Source organism: Lissotriton helveticus, chromosome 12 (genome assembly GCF_964261635.1).
Source record: "Lissotriton helveticus chromosome 12, aLisHel1.1, whole genome shotgun sequence".
NCBI lineage: Eukaryota > Metazoa > Chordata > Amphibia > Caudata > Salamandridae > Lissotriton > Lissotriton helveticus.
This window is the reverse complement of record NC_136073.1, coordinates 842772062-842789704: the sequence shown is the minus strand read 5'-3', so window position 1 is coordinate 842789704 and position 17643 is coordinate 842772062. Positions and strand designations below refer to the sequence as shown.

The following is a 17643-nucleotide window of genomic DNA, read 5'->3' as shown; positions in this document are numbered from 1 at the left end:
GTCTATTAGAGCCCCTTAGAAAAGCCTCCCATAAAAGCACTAAGGAGGGAGCTGCACAAACATTTAGAAAAATAAAGAAACCCATCTGACAACTTCTTCGCAAATGCACCATAGAGTTGGTGCCAGTAATCAGAGGAATCCAGAGTATTATTCAAGATTTTCCTCATCCTTAATGGTTTGAGTATTGAGACCAATTCTAAACCTCTGGGCCTTGAACAAGTTTCTAAATAAGCAACGTTTGAATCCTTACATTCATAGAAATGTGCAATAGTGTAACCTTGATTGACTCAGAAGTTGCTTATTTTAGCATTCTCATACTATTGGGCAAGAAGAAGAAGGATTCTCCAGTATTAGGGGTGTCTTTCATAGATTCACATGCCTGAATCATTCCCCGTCGTCGGAGTGGGAGTCCCACGGTACATAAAAAAGCAATAATATGCTATAAATACATAGTAAATACCAATAAAAACAAACCAGAAAGTAAAGTAGCTAAAGCTACAGAAGAAAACTTCCACACCTATGACTATCCTAGTCATTTTGTATAGTCCAAAATACAGCCAATCAGGTGCCAGCACCCACCAGAAGGTTCTCCCCAGAGGCTCAGGCTCTCAGATTTTCTACCGCACGTCGTGTGAAGGGAGTCTCCCTGAGCTCTGCTCAGTTTTCTTTTCTTTCTTCCTTTTGGATCTTTTCTTCAAGGATGTCTTCAAAGAAATCTCTGTTTAGAGCCTGTGATTCTTGTGGTAAGTTCCGGCTTTTTAAAGAGGACCCCCACAAAAAATGTATTTACAGAACTTTTCCTCAGAAGACTCTCAGAGATAGAGAGGGTCGGTTGCTTTTGTGGCTACAAAAGCTCAAGGATTCTGATAATCCTGTCTCTGAGGTTGGCAGTATTGCCTCTGGTTCCACTTCAGCGTCTAGAAAGAGGCCTGTGTCTGAGGTATTGCCATCTCATGGAGCTAAGGTTGCTAAGAAACAACAACCTTCTAAGGGATCTGACAAGCCTTCCACTTCTAAGGCTATCCCCACAGGCAAGGACATGGAGGGTTCAAAAACGGTCCACCAAAAGATTGCCTCAGACAGCTGTCAAAGTTTCACCTCAGCTGTTTCTCTATCGTCGACGACGCAATCTACTGTCTCATCGTCGACGAAGACCTCCGTCGACGCTGCATCTATGTCGACAGTGACATTCTCATCTCCCAAGCCCCAGATGATCATGTCGACGGCAGCTTCTTCACCAACTATGGTCTATGTATCTGTTAGACCTCTCTCGTCGACGACGGCCATCGTTGACGCCTCATCGTCGACTCCTCTGAAGGCTCTACCGTCAATGAAGAGGAAGACACCGTCGACGGGCTCGTCGACGAGCTCCGCTCCGTCGACGAAGTTGCAACCGTCGACGAAGGCATCGACGAAGATGGTACCGTCGACGTCGATCCTACCGTCAACGAAGCCCAATCCGTCGATGACTGCCATCCCGTCGACGAAGCCTGTCCCGTCGACGAAGCTCGTTCCGTCGACGAAGCCTGTACCGTCGACGAAGCTCGTTCCGTCGACGAAGCCCATTTCGTCGACGAAGTCCATTCCGTCGACGAAGTCCATTCCGTCGACGAAGCCGGTACCGTCGACGAAGCCTATTTCGTCGTCGAAGTCTATGCCGTCGACGACGGAACCATTGACGTCTGCTCCATCGGCAACGGCGGACACACCGTCGACGCTGCGTTTGTCATCTTGCACTGCGTTGCAGGTCTGGTCATCGTCTACGGTGTTCTTGACACTAAAACAGTCTTTAGTTCAAAGGCGTGAACCAGCTCTCCAGCTCTCACCCCTACATATTTCACCTCAGAACTCGCCGTCGCAGGTTCCTGACCAGCTTTTAGACTCTGACAGTGAGGATGAAGTGCTTCAAAGGACATTCGGAGCAGCCACTATTCCTTCTGAGTTGAATATAAAGTTTCAAGAAGAGGAACAGGAGGATATACAATCACCTGTATGAATGGCGTCCCCTATAAACAGTGTCCCTGTCTCGCAGGTGCCAATTGCTTTACTTACCAACCTACAGTATATGTTGGATGATTATTATAGAAGGTTTCCGCTACTGAAGCACCGTTACCAGTTTTTCAACCAGCAAATCCTTCTTCACCTACACCGCTCAATCAACCTGCGGATCCTCAGTCTTCGGATGAAGATGATCAAAGAGAAGAAGGAGAGGTACAGGATGAGTCGGAGTGGGATAAATACCAGGTGCAAACTCCTTCTCCTTCACCTCAGACTGTCTCAATTTCACCGCCGGTGGACGTGGGCAGCTTTCACCTTTTGATGGAGCGTGCAACTAAACGCTTCCATATTGATATGGAACATATGGAACAAGACTGTTTTCTATATGACTTTAAAGATCAGCCCAGAAAACAGATCAAGTCTATACCCATCATTGACTTTATTTGGCAGGAGGGAATAAAGGTCATGGCAACCCCGGCATCCATTCCTCCGGTCCTGCCACGAATGGAGAAAAAGTACAGGGCACCGGACAAATCACCTGCGTGCCTTATTGGACAGCCGAAGCTTGACTCTGTAATTGTCCAAGCAGCCCAAAAGAGGGCTAGAAACCCTTCCTTTCCTGTTACAGCTCCGCCGGACAGAGATGGCAAACGCCTAGATTCCATTGGGAAGCGCGTCTCCACCATGGTGGCTACGACTATTCGAGCGGCTAATTCATTGGCCATCTTAGGAAGATATGACCGACAGATGTGGTCGGACATCGCACCGTTCATTGACCTCCTTCCTGAGCCTTCCAAGGCTGAGGCGCTGAAAATCCTACAAGAAGGCCAAAGAATCTCAGAAGAGATTACTGATTCAGCAGTTGATGTAGCCTCAACTGGCTTTCGACAACTAGCGGGCGCTGCGGTTCTCCGTAGGCAGGGGTGGCTACGTTCCACTTCCTTCAGACAAGAGGTCCAGAATAAGGTATTGGACATGCCATATGATGGTGAATATCTGTTTGGCCCCCAAGTGGAGGAAGCCTTGCAGACGATTAAAAAGGATACGAAAACAGCGAAATCCTTGGGCAGCCTTTAATTCTGCAAGCCGCCCTTTCGAGGAGCGAGAGGACGGGGATCGTCCTCCAACAGAGGTGGATACAACTGGCAATCCTCCTACAGACAAGGCAATCAGCGCTTTCACACCCAACGCTACCAATCTTATGGCCAGAGAAAGTCTACTTATACCCAGAACAGGGGAAAGACAAATTACCGTGGAAAGGATAAGCGCCAATGAGACATTTCACCTGCCATCACAACAGCTCCACTCTCGAGAAAAAATTGGAGGACGAATATCAAAATTTTACTCAAATTGGCTGTCGATAACGTCAGACAAATGGGTCCTGGACATCGTGGCCAGGGGCCATGCCCTAGAATTCGAGAAATTTCCTCCAAATGTCCCACCGAAAGGACCACCTCCAGCTCACCTGAAGGAGCTTTTTGCCCAAATCAAATTGATGATTCAAAAAGGAGCGATCGAGAGCGTACCTCAGAAGATGAGGGGAATGGGGTTTTACTCCAGATTTTTCCTAATAAAGAAGAAAAACGGAGAGTGGCGCCCGATCCTAGATCTTCGCACTCTAAACAAGTATTTAAAGAAGTTAACATTCAGGATGTTATCGCTTCAGGAAATATTACATCTTTTGGCAGCGGGAGATTACATGGTCACCTTAGATCTCCAAGATGCATGTTTCCATATCCCCATTCTACCTCGCCACAGGAAATTCCTGCGCTTCAGGGTGGCTGGCAGGGATTACCAATTCAAAGTCCTACCTTTCGGACTATGGTCAGCGCTAAGAGAATTTACGAAAGTTTTGGCCCCGGTGGCGGCACACCACCGGCTGGAGGGAATTCAAATTTTCCCATATTTAGACGACTGCCTTATAAAGGCCAGTTCTCGCGAGGTTGCACATTATCATCTACAACAGTGTCTACACCTGTTTCAGTCTCTGGGTCTGTCCGTCAACCTCGACAAATCCCAAATGAAACCTTCTCAAAGACGAGCTTTCTTAGGAGCCACATTGGACACCCAAAAGCTCCAAGCCTTTGTCTCGGAGGAGAGGCAAATGAAGATAAAGCACATGGCGCAAAATCTGCTATCAAGAAGATTAGTTTCAGTTCGACTGTACAAGTCTTTTCTGGGGATGATATCTTCTTGCATCCCATTAATACCAAACTGCCGCCTCAGGATGAGACCGCTTCAGGAAGAACTGAGCCTACAATGGCTACAGGTCTCCGGCACCTTCGAAGATCTCATCAGGATCACACCGCTCATGCGGGAGTCTCTCCTCTGGTGGACACAAAAGCGACATCTCCAGCAGGGGTGCGCATTCCTTCAAGAGGCACGAAGCCTTACCATCACTACAGATGCGTCTCTCGAGAGTTGGGGAGCGCATCTTCAAGGCCTCACAATCAGCGGCAAGTGGACTGCTCAACAAAGACGGTGGCACATCAACCGTCTGGAACTGAGAGCCATTTTTCTTGCACTCAAGGCGTTTTGTACAATCATTCAGGATGCCAATGTGTTGGTGAGAACAGACAACACAACAAGCATGCGCTACGTCAACAAGCAGGGAGGAACACAATCACTTCTCCAGTCCCAAGAAGCACAAGACCTATGGGCATGGGATTAAAGCACAACATAAATCTTCAAGCAGTGCATGTTCCGGGAACAGAGAACGTCCCGGCAGACGCACACAGCAGGACAACGGTCTCCACTCGCGAGTGGGAACTGCATCAGCAGACAGTAGAGCGCATCTTTCACCTGTGGGGTCGACCAGACCTAGACCTATTTGCGACAAAGACCAACAGCAAATGCCAATTCTTCGCAAGCTGGCATCCCCACAAGGACTCTCAGGGGAATGCGTTTTCGATAGATTGGTCTCTGACATATGCGTACGCTTTTCCACCAATTCCACTAGTGCCCAAGGTCCTGCGGAAAATGAAGAGGGAACCATACCGACTGATTCTAATTGCTCCCAGATGGCAACGCCAGTATTGGTTTACAGAGCTCCTTCTTCTGTCGGAGTGCGAACCGATTCAGCTGAATCCAATCCCGAACTTACTCAGCATTCAGACGGACAGGTTTACCATCCGGATCCAACATCATTGAGATTAGCAGCCTGGCGCCTGAGTACCGTGAGTTTGCCCACCTAAACATCCCGGAGGACTGCAAAGAGGTTCTGGCCAAGGCAAGGGCGCCCGCTACCATAAAGACATACAGTCTTAAATGGAAGCGCTTTTGCATCTGGTGTCGCTCAACGGGTGTTCACCCTTTTTCAGCAAAGCCGGAGGAGAGTCTGCCTTTCTTCCTGCAATTAGCAAGATCAGGCCTCTCTCACGCAACCTTGAAGGTCTTTCTGGCTGCGATCTCAAGGTATCGACAGGATGGGACCAATTCCCTTTATTCTGCGAGGATTATCCAACAATTCTTTAAGGGCCTCTTTAGAATGTTCCCTCCAGTAAGCCGTCCCCCTCCGGCGTGGCATCTAAATGTGGTCCTGGCACAACTCATGCGTCACCCATTCGAACCCATCCACAAGGCAGACCTGAAATATCTCTTGTGGAAGGTTTCATTGCTGCTGGCTTTAACATTCTCCAGGAGAGTCAGTGATATCCAGGCTTTCACTGTTCACCATCCTTTCTTGCAGTTTACAAGTGACTCTGTAATGCTCCGCACTAATCCGAAATATATCCCCAAAGTACCTTCGGATTTTCACCTCAACGAACCTATAATTCTAAAGTCATTCTTTCCTAACCCGCAGACACCGGCTGAAAGAGCGTTGCATACGCTGGACGTTAAAAGGGTCTTAAATTTTATCTGCAGAGAACATCCGCTTTGCGCAGTTCTGACCAACTTTTTATCACCTAAGGTTCAATTCGTAGGGGGCAGGCAGTTTCTAAACAGACTATTGCGAGATGGATATCTTCTGCCATTGCCTTTTGCCATGTTCAAGCAGGACGACCGTTGCAAGCAGCTCCTAGAGCGCACTCTACAAGAGCAATGTCGTCATCTACGGCTTTATTTGCTGGAGTTCCCCTTCAGCAGATCTGCAGGGCGGCTACTTGGGCCAGTCGCCATACATTTACCAGACATTATTGTCTGGAGGCAACCAGCGAAGCTGATACTTCTGTGGGTCGAGCAGTTCTACGGAATCTTTTCAACTAAGGTGAGCCTCTGTTTCCCACCTCCTTTTACTGCTGTCAGACGCTTCCTATGTTTTATTTGTTACACATGCTTGCATGATTGCACTCGGCTATGCTTAAATGATAAGTGTATTTTCAGTTTGCACTGTTTGTTATATGTCTTATATGCTGACAAGGTTGACTACAATTGGCGTCTGCCTAGCACGGATATGTACTGCTAGCTACTCTGATTCAGGCATGTGAATCTATGAAAGACAACCCTGATACTGGAGAAGAACAATAGTTACTTACCTGTAATCTGTGGTTCTCCAGTATTGGTGTCTTTCATAGATTCTAATGCAACCCGCCCACCTCCCCTCAGAGGCTTTTAGGCTATATTGGTTTACCTTCACTCCTTGCGAGAAAATCTGAGAGCCTGAGCCTCTGGGGAGAACCTTCTGGTGGGTGCTGGCGCCTGATTGGCTGTATTTTGGACTATACAAAATGACTAGGATAGTCATAGGTGTGGAAGATTTCTTCTGTAGCTTTAGCTACTTTACTTCCTGGTTTGTTTTTATTGGTATTTACTATGTATTTATAGCATATTATTGATTTTTTATGTACCGTGGGACTCCCACTCCGACGACGGGGAATGATTCAGGCATGTGAATCTATGAAAGACACCAACACTGGAGAACCACAGATTACAGGTAAGTAACTATTGTTCTTTGTGTCAAATCGTATTATTAGCCACTGCATGGTCCAGACTGCTTTGGATTCCAGAGCTGTGCAACCCCACCCAAAGCTGCACCAGCAGTCTTTCTGCTTTGTGGTATGAATGTTGTGGATTCCCCTAGGTTCCAAAACTTTCCCTCACAAAAATGTGAGTAAAATGTGTGATTTTAGACACAGTTTGAGGTTTGCAGGGCATTCTGGGTATGAAACATTGTGGGATCCATAGAAGTCATGTCACCATGGACTCCATATGGCGTCTAGTTTTCTGAAAAAACAATGTTTAATAGGTTTACCTGAGTGGTGGCAAAGCTTGGGACCAAATGCTGCAGCTACCCATATCGCCAAAATGGATCAGTTTGCAAGGAAAAAATTTTGAATTATCGATGTTGGGTTTTGCGGCCTTCCCTTTTACGGGTGATAAGACCAGCCGCACTGGTGTGGATACTATTTTTATAGAAAGAAATGTGTGAATACGGAATAGTGGAACATTCATTATTATCAATTTAATTAAATCTCAATTTTTAGCATCTAAATGTATGCCAATGTGTACAAAATAGCACATTTTTTAAAATGCCCTATGAACCACATGTCAGTGTGGATAACAACAAATTCACAGTTGTAAAAATATTCCTAAACTCAGCATCTATGGCGCATATAAAAAATGCATAGGGTTCATTGATGCCCATTTTTATTCATTAGATTTATACCATATGAATTGCCATATGGTCAGTATACAATAAAATATCAGTATAAGCTGCAGCACAGTTGTTGGTTCTGGGCAAGAGATACCTTTGTAGATTATCCATCTGGTCAAAAAATTACAGATGATGTTGTCACCATTGTATGTTTTCCTACTTATTTGAAATCATTTTCTAAATAAAATGCCTTGTTTTGTTGTGAAAAACATAATCAATCTTCACAAATGACCCCTTGTTAAATTCAGAATGTTTACTTTTCCCAAATGTATTGCTTTCTGGGTTTAACGTTTCACAACACACAAATTGCAAATAGGTGGAAATCACTAACAATAGCAAACATCAACCACCACTTAGAAAAATGCAAAACTGTGGTACAAAAATATTTCTTTTAAAACTCTGCTTGTTCCTATACGCTGGTAAGATGGTGATCTTAGCACAGAAAACCTTTTCATAGACCTTATTCATAGAAAATAGACAAGACACTATCTTGTAAAGCACCTTTTTGTTCTTTACAAATATATATTTTTGCTGCTAGATCTAATTCTATAAAATGGATGGCAGCCTGGAAAAACCCTAAAGGTCACAACTTAAAGCCTCTGACTTTAGTAGTCCAAACTCTTAATGCATTGTTTATTTTATTTTATTAGTAGTATTTCTTTTATTAATTTTCAGGTGAGATTTCTAATTATCTCGACGTACATCTTCAGCTGAACTTTGGCTAGAATTTGGTTCAACCCGTTGGCTGCTTCCGCTTTTTTGCGGCAGTGCGACCGTTTAAAAAAATGGGCGCGGTCGAGTCGCCCATTGGCCGACGGCAGCAGCCAACGGGTTAATCAGTCGAGCCCTAGACGTTCTGAATAGTGCTCTTTGGACAGCTTTTCAAAATAATCGACTGTCGCCTTACAGTAAATATTTGACACTTCCATCAATTGACTGAGTCTGACAGATCTATGGGAGGCTGGTGTGTCATACGATCTCTTTAACCGCTACCGCGCTAGCGGGTTTTCCCGCTGTGCGCTGAATTTTGAAAAACGCGCGGTTTGTGACAAAGCCAGCTCGTCATCCGCTTAGCGCAGGTAACGCCCATGACGAGCTGGCTTTGTCATCCGCATCGAAGGGGTTAAAAAGGGGACTAACAGGGCTACCAAATAAGTATCCTTCATTCGGGATAAAATCAAATTTAGCGCTCGGTCCCATGCTTGGATGGTTATAAAGCACTCCTCTATGCTGGCTTCTTCTGCCTATCTTTCAATTCATTTTTCAGTGCTCTGCGTCTATGTGTTATACCGACTTTGGCAAATATACTAGCATGGAAGCACCCAAGTTCAATGTTAGGCGGGCACTGTAATGAGCACGGAGAAGATCTCATTCATATTGTCTGCATCTGCCCGCATTTGCTTAGCCTAAGGCAGCAACTGGAGAGATGTTTTAATGAGAGCCATTCGGTCTTGCAGCAAAGCCCTAGTAGCATGCTTTATCCCAGGTGATCTGCCACTATTTTGTACATTTTTCACATTTTTGGCATTAGCACTGACTGGAACTTCTTGCTCTTTGTTAACCTATTTAAAATGGTATTGTTTAATCTGATTTTATTACTATCTGATATCTGGAAGTTGAGCCTAACCATGTCTTTTTGGCAACCCATGTGTTGGTCCAGCTGAGCAACTGATCCCAAGAGGAACCTGAGTGTATTAAATCAACATGTAGTTGCAAGTAATACATGTACCTAGTGAGCTATTACTGGCATATACAGATTAATTTTATGCTAACCTTACTTATTAGCAGGGTAGTTTTAATTTGTAATATTGTAATCATTTTAATTACTGAAACAATAAAAGATAAAGTGGAAAATCAAATGAAATATAACAGTCATAAAATCTAGATGACTAAAATAAATTTCCTGAATCCTTGAATCACTCATTAAACAAAAAAACATTTGAGAGCCTAAAGAATTTATGGGTAGACAGAACGATAAGACATTCTTATTGCACCACAAACATGCTCTTCAGTTAAATTCTAAATAGTGAGGACCTAGCCCAAGGAGTAACCAACTAATCAGGTAAAGAGACAGTGTGGGCCCATGGTGGTTTACATCCGTAACATATGGGTTAGATAAAAGGAGGGACCCATGTGAGCCCAGGATGGTGAGCGGCTGTGGCTGGGTTTCACAGGCTAGGGCACGGTTCTGCAAGATAGAGAGACAGCTGTTCTTTTCTTTTTATGCTGGAGAGTGGTAACTGGCCTCATGTTCATGGCAAGCTTCTTCCAGAGTTTTGGACTGAACCAGGATAAGGCTTCCTTTTTAGGTCTCGGCCTAGCGTTACACTGCGCAGCAGTGTTCCCGCAGCCGAGATTTAATGTAAAGTGTATGGGGGCTTGAACCCGCCCCTCTTCTCCATTGTCTGGCTTCCTAAACGGAGGCCAGCCATTGGAGGAGAGGGGCGTCACTCCATTTAAGCCCCGTCTTTTTGGGACTGAGGGGTGTGTTTTTTGTGTTCTTTCTCTCCCTGACGTCATCGGGAGAGAGCACACCCCTCATCACGCTGCCTGCACGCGCCAGTCGGCACTTTGAGTGGTGTTCCTTATTAACCAATCAGAGGGCCGACTGGCGCGTGCAGGCAGCGTGAGCAGACTCTGCCTCGTTTCTTGTTTTCGTCGTTTCGTCAGGTGGGCGTGTATTCCCTGTTGTCTTTTGGTACTCTTTTGTAACCTGCACACGCCACTTTCCTCTTGTAACACACTCTTTGCTACCTCTCACATAATTTTTTTGTTGATACTTGCACAAGTACCACCATCGCCTACGTAACGTTAACGTTTGTTCTTGTTCTTGAGTGTCTGCCATATATTTCAGTATTATACCTCTAATTGAACTTTTTGTTTTTCTCTTGTAACCTGCACACGTTACTCTTCCTCCTGTATTGCACCGTTGGCTACCTCATGTATTCCGCTCACTCACACTGTCACCCTTGTCTGTGCGTCACCCCCCCGCCCCATCGCCCTCGGCCATCCCCACATCCTCTACTGCAATCACCTTCCCCGACAGCGCTCGACCCTCCGCATTGTCCCCCCAGCGCCCGCGGCAGTAAACCCCCATCCCAATCGGCCCCAGAAGGATGAAAGGCCCGTGCCTGACGTCCCTCTAACTCACGCACCAGTCCCCTCCCTCTTTCGTCAAGTGGGCGTGTATTCCCTGTTGTCTTTTGGTACTCTTTTGTAACCTGCACACGCCACTTTCCTCTTGTAACATACTCTTTGCTACCTCGCACATATTTTTTTTTTATACTTGCACAAGTGCCACCATCGCCTACGTAACATTAACGTTTGTTCTTGAGTGTCTGCCATATATTTCAGAATTATACCTCTAATTGTACTTTTTGTTTTTCTCTCGTAACCTGCACACATGTCACTCTTCCTCCTGTATTGCACCGTTTGCTACCTCATGTATTCCGCTCGCTCACACTGTCACCCTTGTCTGTGCGGCACCCCCCTCCCCCATCGCCCTCGGCCATCCCCACATCCTCTACTGCAATCACCTTTCCTGATAGCGCCCGACCCCCCCGCATTGTTCCCCCAGCGCCCGCGGCAGTAAACCCCCATCCCAATCGGCCCCAGAAGGATGAAAGGCCCGTGCCTGACGCCCCTCCAACTCACGCACCAGTCCCCTCCCTCAACCTCTGCTCCTGCGCACATTCGCCTCCGAACCGTGTCGGCCGCTCCATGCTTAAATTCCCCCCTTCATGCCCCCCCTTACTGCCCCTAGTTAAGTTCTGCTAGGCACCCTGGCAGCCCTGATCGAATCTCTGTTGTCTTGACACTTGCCCCCTTATTTAACTTCCACAGTGGGTGGGAGGGGGGTCCCAACTCCCTGGCGGCACTTCTCCATGCTCACTCCTCCTTTCTCCCCGCAACCCCCCCACGCCAACCGACCCCTTGTATTTTTATTCGCTCACAATTGTCACCTTTGCCCCATGCAACCCAACCTTTCCTTTTGTAATTTGTTCACTTGTAATTTTTCCATGTATCCTCCTGTTCCCATTGTGACGCGCTCGACACCTTCGGGTAAAGTCTGCGCTATATAACGGTGCGAGGGAGGGACCACTGGACCATCCTGCAGATAGTCCCAAACAGGGTGCAACTACTGCCGAACTGGGCAGACCATCGTGACGGCACACAAAGCCGAGCGGGCACTCCACGGTGCACGCACCCCCCGGATCTCCCCCTGTCGACCGCCCCCTCCCCCCCTGCTCCTACACCGTTTGGCTGGTCATCCCTCGCCCGCTCCGATATCTCCTCCTATATCCTTATCTCTATGCATTCCTTCTTCTGGACAGCCTTCTCCCCCCAAACCCGGTCCCTCCCTCCTTTACGCTGCCATCCAACCCGACGCTGCCTCTGCCATGGTCCCTAAATAGTGCCCCTAGCGCGCTTTTCGCTATCTTTGCACCTTTGCCTAGAAGTAGACCCCACCCCACCGTGACTTCCTACCACCGCTACGTGCTCCAGCCCCTCCCCCCACTCCTTCATTTTCCTTGAGCCCCCGCAGTCCGGGGCACCCTCCCCTCACCAGCGCTCACCCTGCACCCATCTCCCTTCAGCCTCTTCCTGTGCCTGTTCCTGTGCCCCCCCTCGTCCCTCAGACGTCTGAGCCCCAGCTCCAAGTATAGCCCCCCGTCTTGTTACGCCACATCTTCTGCTCCTGAGCCCCAGCCCCACATCCGCACCACTAAACAAGCCTCTAACCATTCGCAAGCGCCCCTCTTTCACCCCGCCGCAGGCTGGGCACCTCCCCACACATCTATATCCTTATCACTATGCATTCCTTCTCCTGGACGGCTCCCTCCCCCCAAACCTGGTCCCTCCCTCCTTTACGCTTCCATCCGACCCGACGCTGCCTCTGCCATGGTCCCTAATTAGTGCCCCTAGAGCGCTTTTTGCTATCTTTGCACCTTTGTCTAGAAGTAGACCCCACCCCACTGTGACTTCCTACCACCGCTACGTGCTCCAGACCCCCCCCATTCCTTCACTTTCCTTGAACCCCCGCAGTCCGGGGCACCCTCCCCTCACCAGCGCCCACCCTGCACCCATCTCCCTTCAGCCTCTTCCTGTGCCTGTTCCTGTGCCTGTTCCTGTGCCCCCCTGCGTCCCTCAGACGTCTGAGCCCCAGCTCCAAGTGTAGCCCCCGTCTTGTTACGCCACATCTTCTGCTCCTGAGCCCCAGCCCCGTATCCGCACCCCTAAACAAGCCTCTAACCATTCGCAAGCGCCCCCCTTTCACCCCGCCGCAGGCTGCGCACCTCTCCACACATCTATCCCTCCGTGTCCTCGTGTCCCTCCGTGCCCAGCATGCCCACCCCGAATTGCAAACTTATACCTTGGGTGGAAGGGCCTCTTGTATAAGTGCTCTCCCCCTTCTGCCCAAAACCCAAAGTACAATTCAACAGGACAGTGCCTCTGGTCTTCAAGGCGCTGTACACTCTACCAGGACCTCAATTACAGCCCTTTGGAGCTGCCTCGCTAGGCACTTTCGATGCCTATGCCACCTACGGCAGTCAAGGGCGATGGGGGCAAGTCCATTCCGGCATTTAAGTTACGCTGGGGCATTTAATGACTACCTTACATGAAGTGTAGAGCGGGCGAAGGGCTTTATAAATGCCCCATTTTTACTCAAGATCATGCCCTGCATGCACGGCCGCCTTGCACCCCGCGGGCTCCGACCCTGGCATAACCAGCGATGCTCCATGTTCAGCCGGCCACCTCCCAAGAAATCACCCGGACACACCTCTCTGCCACACCAACCAGGTCAACAAACGGAACACGACTGAGCCCCCCCAAAATGCAAAACGCCACAGCCATTAGCAGGCCAGGGCCCCGCTTTGCCTGTCCAAACCCACCCACTCCCCAACGAGAAAGCGCGTGCGCCAAACCCCCTTCTGAGCAATGCAAGTCCTCTATCCGCGCCGCCCAAGCCGCCATCTCCCCGCACTCTCTCATCGCCATGCCCGACCCACACAGACCGCCCCATCGCGCCCTATTCTGTCCGCCCCAAGCAGCCGCAAGCACCGCGTCTGACCCGGCACTGCCCTCGACCCCCCCGCCCCCGCCTCAGTCGGACGAAAGGCCAAGAGCACGCAGACTGGACCTGCTGCACCCTGCACAATTGTCGCCCCCCACCATGTTGCACAACCAGAGCACAACGACATCCAGCACTTCTACCCACAGGTGTAGCACCTTGTACAAAGAGTCCATCCCGCACTTCTAACAAAGGACTCCGTCCACGTTTTTTTGTGCACATTATTGCCTGCTAAGGGTACACTGATCACCTTCACACCACGTGCCCCCCCAGCACCCTGAACAGGTTCGCACCCATTGCGGTGCACGGAGGCCACAACCACAATTTCCACGTGAAACCTTCTTGCACACTTTGTATTGCGGAGTCTGCACTCTCTCACCGGCCCTGTGCATGCTCTCCTGCCCCCGGGGCTGTGCTTACTCTCCTGCCCCCTCGCTGTGGCTCTGTGTGTGTGGGTGTGTGTGTGGGTGTGTGTGTGTGTGGCTCTGTGTGGGCTCTGTGTGTGTGTGTGTGGCTCTGTGTGTGTGTGTGGCTCTGTGTGTGTGTGTGTGTGGCTCTGTGTGTGTGGCTCTGTGTGTGGGTGCGTGTGGCTCTGTGTGTGGGTGCGTGCTATTGGCATTGTAAATTACAATGCCATTTATTTCTATGTTTTAAAAACTAAAATAATGTCATGAGCAATGCCAATAGCTCTAACTTTAACAAGGACGAGACCATTGCATTGTAAATGCTTGTTCCCCTTTGTATTACCTTTTTCAGGAGTTACATCTGTATAGATTTTGCCAGAGCAGGAGAGAGTAGTACCGCCTTTTGATATTGACAGCCATAAATAGTCTTAAATATATTGGACCTGTGCGGTGGTAGGAAGGACAATTAGTTCTCCAAGGGTTGGAGTGATGTGATCACATTTTTTGCGCCAGTGATCAATCAGATGCGCGCATGAAAGATATGGCGCAATGCTGGTGTCCTTAAGGTCTGTGAGCAGGCCATTGCCACTCTGTGTTTAATACTACAAACAGGTGGGTACTGAAATAGGAGTCAAACGCTGGCAGATAGAGCTCTATCTCTCTGCCTGCAGTGTACACAAGTGACACCTGTGAATCAGGAAGGATTATTCATTGTGTGTACAAATATTAGCAGATACCTATAGATTTCAAATCTGCTGATCTAACTCTGTTCTCCCCTCCCAGGTCTTCCTGATGGTCATCGCTCTCGCTATCCTCCTTGCTGTGGGGTCGGGGATGTGGCATGAGACGATTCAAAAGAAACACAAATACATCCCTGGGTTGCCGCCACAAATCAAGCCCGCTTATTACGCCTTTTTACTCTTTTGGGGATACGTCATCCTTCTCAACACCCTGGTGCCTCTGATCCTCTTCCTAACGTAAGATCTTACTGCAAACTGGCTTGCTGTTTGGTTGAGAACACAACTGGTTTGTTTGGTGGTCCATGGTGCATGCATAAAGGGCTTGATGGAAGGAGGGGGAACAGAGAGGAAGGAGAAACTGACAGACATGGGAAGATTGGTATTATTAAAAGGAGGGTGAATGCAGTTGAGAGAGGGAAGGATGCACTGGCTCACTGGATGCATGATGAACAGGGGTGTGAATACAGGAAACAAAGGGAGAGAAGCGCTGATGCATGGATGGATTGAGAGGAAGATATAAACGCATAAAAGCATACTTCAATGCAAGCAAGCCAGGAGTCATAAACAGACTGATGCACATAGGGTTTAAGGGAGGGAGGGAGGGAGAAGGGGGCTGAAATGAGGGCATGAGAGAAAGATCAACAGATGCATGACTGGGTAGATGGAATGGTAAATAGAAGGGAGAGAGGGATTGAAGGATTGATGCATGAAGGGGTTGAGTCAAAGAGGAGGCAACAGTGACCGGATAAATGGTTGATGTTTTTATATAGATTAGAAGAAAAGGAAACTAAAGAGATGGATGAAGGACCGATGTATTGACAGGCTGTCAGAACTAAGAAGGAATAGATGCCTGGAGATATATATGTTTGGATAGAACCATGGTGAAAATGATGAGATTGGAATGTAACGTGGGAAAGGGCCAAGTGATGGATTGTTGCACACAGAGCCTTGTTGATGATGGAGAGGGAAGGATAGATTGAAAGATGTTTGGAGGGAATGACTGAAAGTTGTATGAATAGAGCCATTAGAGGACAGATAGGCTAGTGAATAGCTTAGAAGATAGGGTGAACTGGAAGGCATGAAGAGCTTTATCGAAAGAGAAGTGGATGTATGTGAAGAGGTAAGAGTTAGATACATGATGAATTAATTGAAATAAGCTTCATTGAGACAAAAAAGGATAGAGTGATTCATACTTGGTGGGAATAATGCAAGATGGTGTGAAAAGAGGCAATATTGGGATAGATGGCTTGGTGTATTACGGAGGGGATTTAACAAAAAAGGAATGGATAGAGCTGAGGCCATACAGATGAATGCATACATTGAGGGATGCACCGAACAAGGGGTAAATAGAGGCTGGAGAGGGATAGGCAAATTTATACACTGATGGATTATTTGAACGAGTGGTGAAAAGAGGCTGGGGGATAGATGAATACATGCTTCGAGGGATTTATTGAAAGAGCGGTGAAAAGAGGCTGGGGAGGGATAGATACATAATGCTTCAAGGGATCCATAGAAAGATTCATTGAAGGTGCGAATGAAGGCTGGGAGGGATAGGTGAATAAACGCTTTGAGGAATTCATTGAAAGAGCGGTGAAAAGAGGCTGGTGGTAGATGTATAAATGATTTCAGGGATTCATTGAAAGTGGTGAAAAGAGGCTAGGGAGGGATAGATGAATAAATGCTTCGAGGGATTCATTGAAAGAGCGGTGAAAAGAGGCTAGGGAGGGATAGATGAATAAATGCTTCGAGGGATTCATTGAAAGAGCGGTGAAAAGAGGCTAGGGAGGGATAGATGAATAAATGCTTCGAGGGATTCATTGAAAGAGCGGTGAAAAGAGGCTAGGGAGGGATAGATGAATAAATGCTTCGAGGGATTCATTGAAAGAGCGGTGAAAAGAGGCTAGGGAGGGATAGATGAATAAATGCTTCGAGGGATTCATTGAAAGAGCGGTGAAAAGAGGCTAGGGAGGGATAGATGAATAAATGCTTCGAGGGATTCATTGAAAGAGCGGTGAAAAGAGGCTAGGGAGGGATAGATGGATAAATGCTTCGAGGGATTCATTGAAAGAGCGGTGAAAAGAGGCTAGGGAGGGATAGATGAATAAATGCTTTGAGGGATTCATTGAAAGAGCGCTGAAAAGAGGCTAGGGAGGGATAGATGAATGAATGCTTCGAGGGATTTATTGAAAGAGGTGAAAAGAGGCTCGGAGGGATAGATGAATAAACTCTTCGAGGTATTTATTGAAAGATTCTTTGAAGGTGTGAATGGAGGCTGGGAGGGATAGGTGAATAAATACACCGATGGATTATTTAAACTAGTGGTGAAAAGAGACTGGGGAGGGATAGATGAATACATCCTTTGAGGGCTTCATTAAAAGAGGGGCGAGTGGAGGCTGGGGAGGGATAGATGAATAATGCTTCAAGGGATCCATAGAAAGATTCATTGAAGGTGCGAATGAAGGCTGGGAGGGATAGGTGAATAAACGCTTTGAGGAATTCATAGAAAGAGCGGTGAAAAGAGGCTGGTGGTAGATGTATAAATGATTTCACGGATTCATTGAAAGCGGTGAAAAGAGGCTAGGGAGGGATAGATGAATAAATGCTTCGAGGGATTCATTGAAAGAGCGGTGAAAAGAGGCTAGGGAGGGATAGATGAATAAATGCTTCGAGGGATTCATTGAAAGAGCGGTGAAAAGAGGCTAGGGAGGGATAGATGAATAAATGCTTCGAGGGATTCATTGAAAGAGCGGTGAAAAGAGGCTAGGGAGGGATAGATGGATAAATGCTTCGAGGGATTCATTGAAAGAGCGGTGAAAAGAGGCTAGGGAGGGATAG

The 17643-nt window shown here is 47.7% G+C and overlaps 1 protein-coding gene across 3 annotated transcripts in view; it reads left to right on the top strand.

Annotated features, from left to right (window-relative positions):
- LOC144798880 (phospholipid-transporting ATPase IK-like) overlaps nucleotides 1-17643 on the top strand; it is a 694664-nt gene that overhangs the window by 476629 nt on the left and 200392 nt on the right. For all 3 annotated transcript variants that reach the window (XM_078669975.1, XM_078669973.1, XM_078669972.1), the window contains one exon: nucleotides 14852-15045. In XM_078669975.1, coding sequence (XP_078526101.1) covers nucleotides 14852-15045 — 194 coding nt within the window. The remainder of the gene's footprint in view (nucleotides 1-14851; nucleotides 15046-17643) is intronic.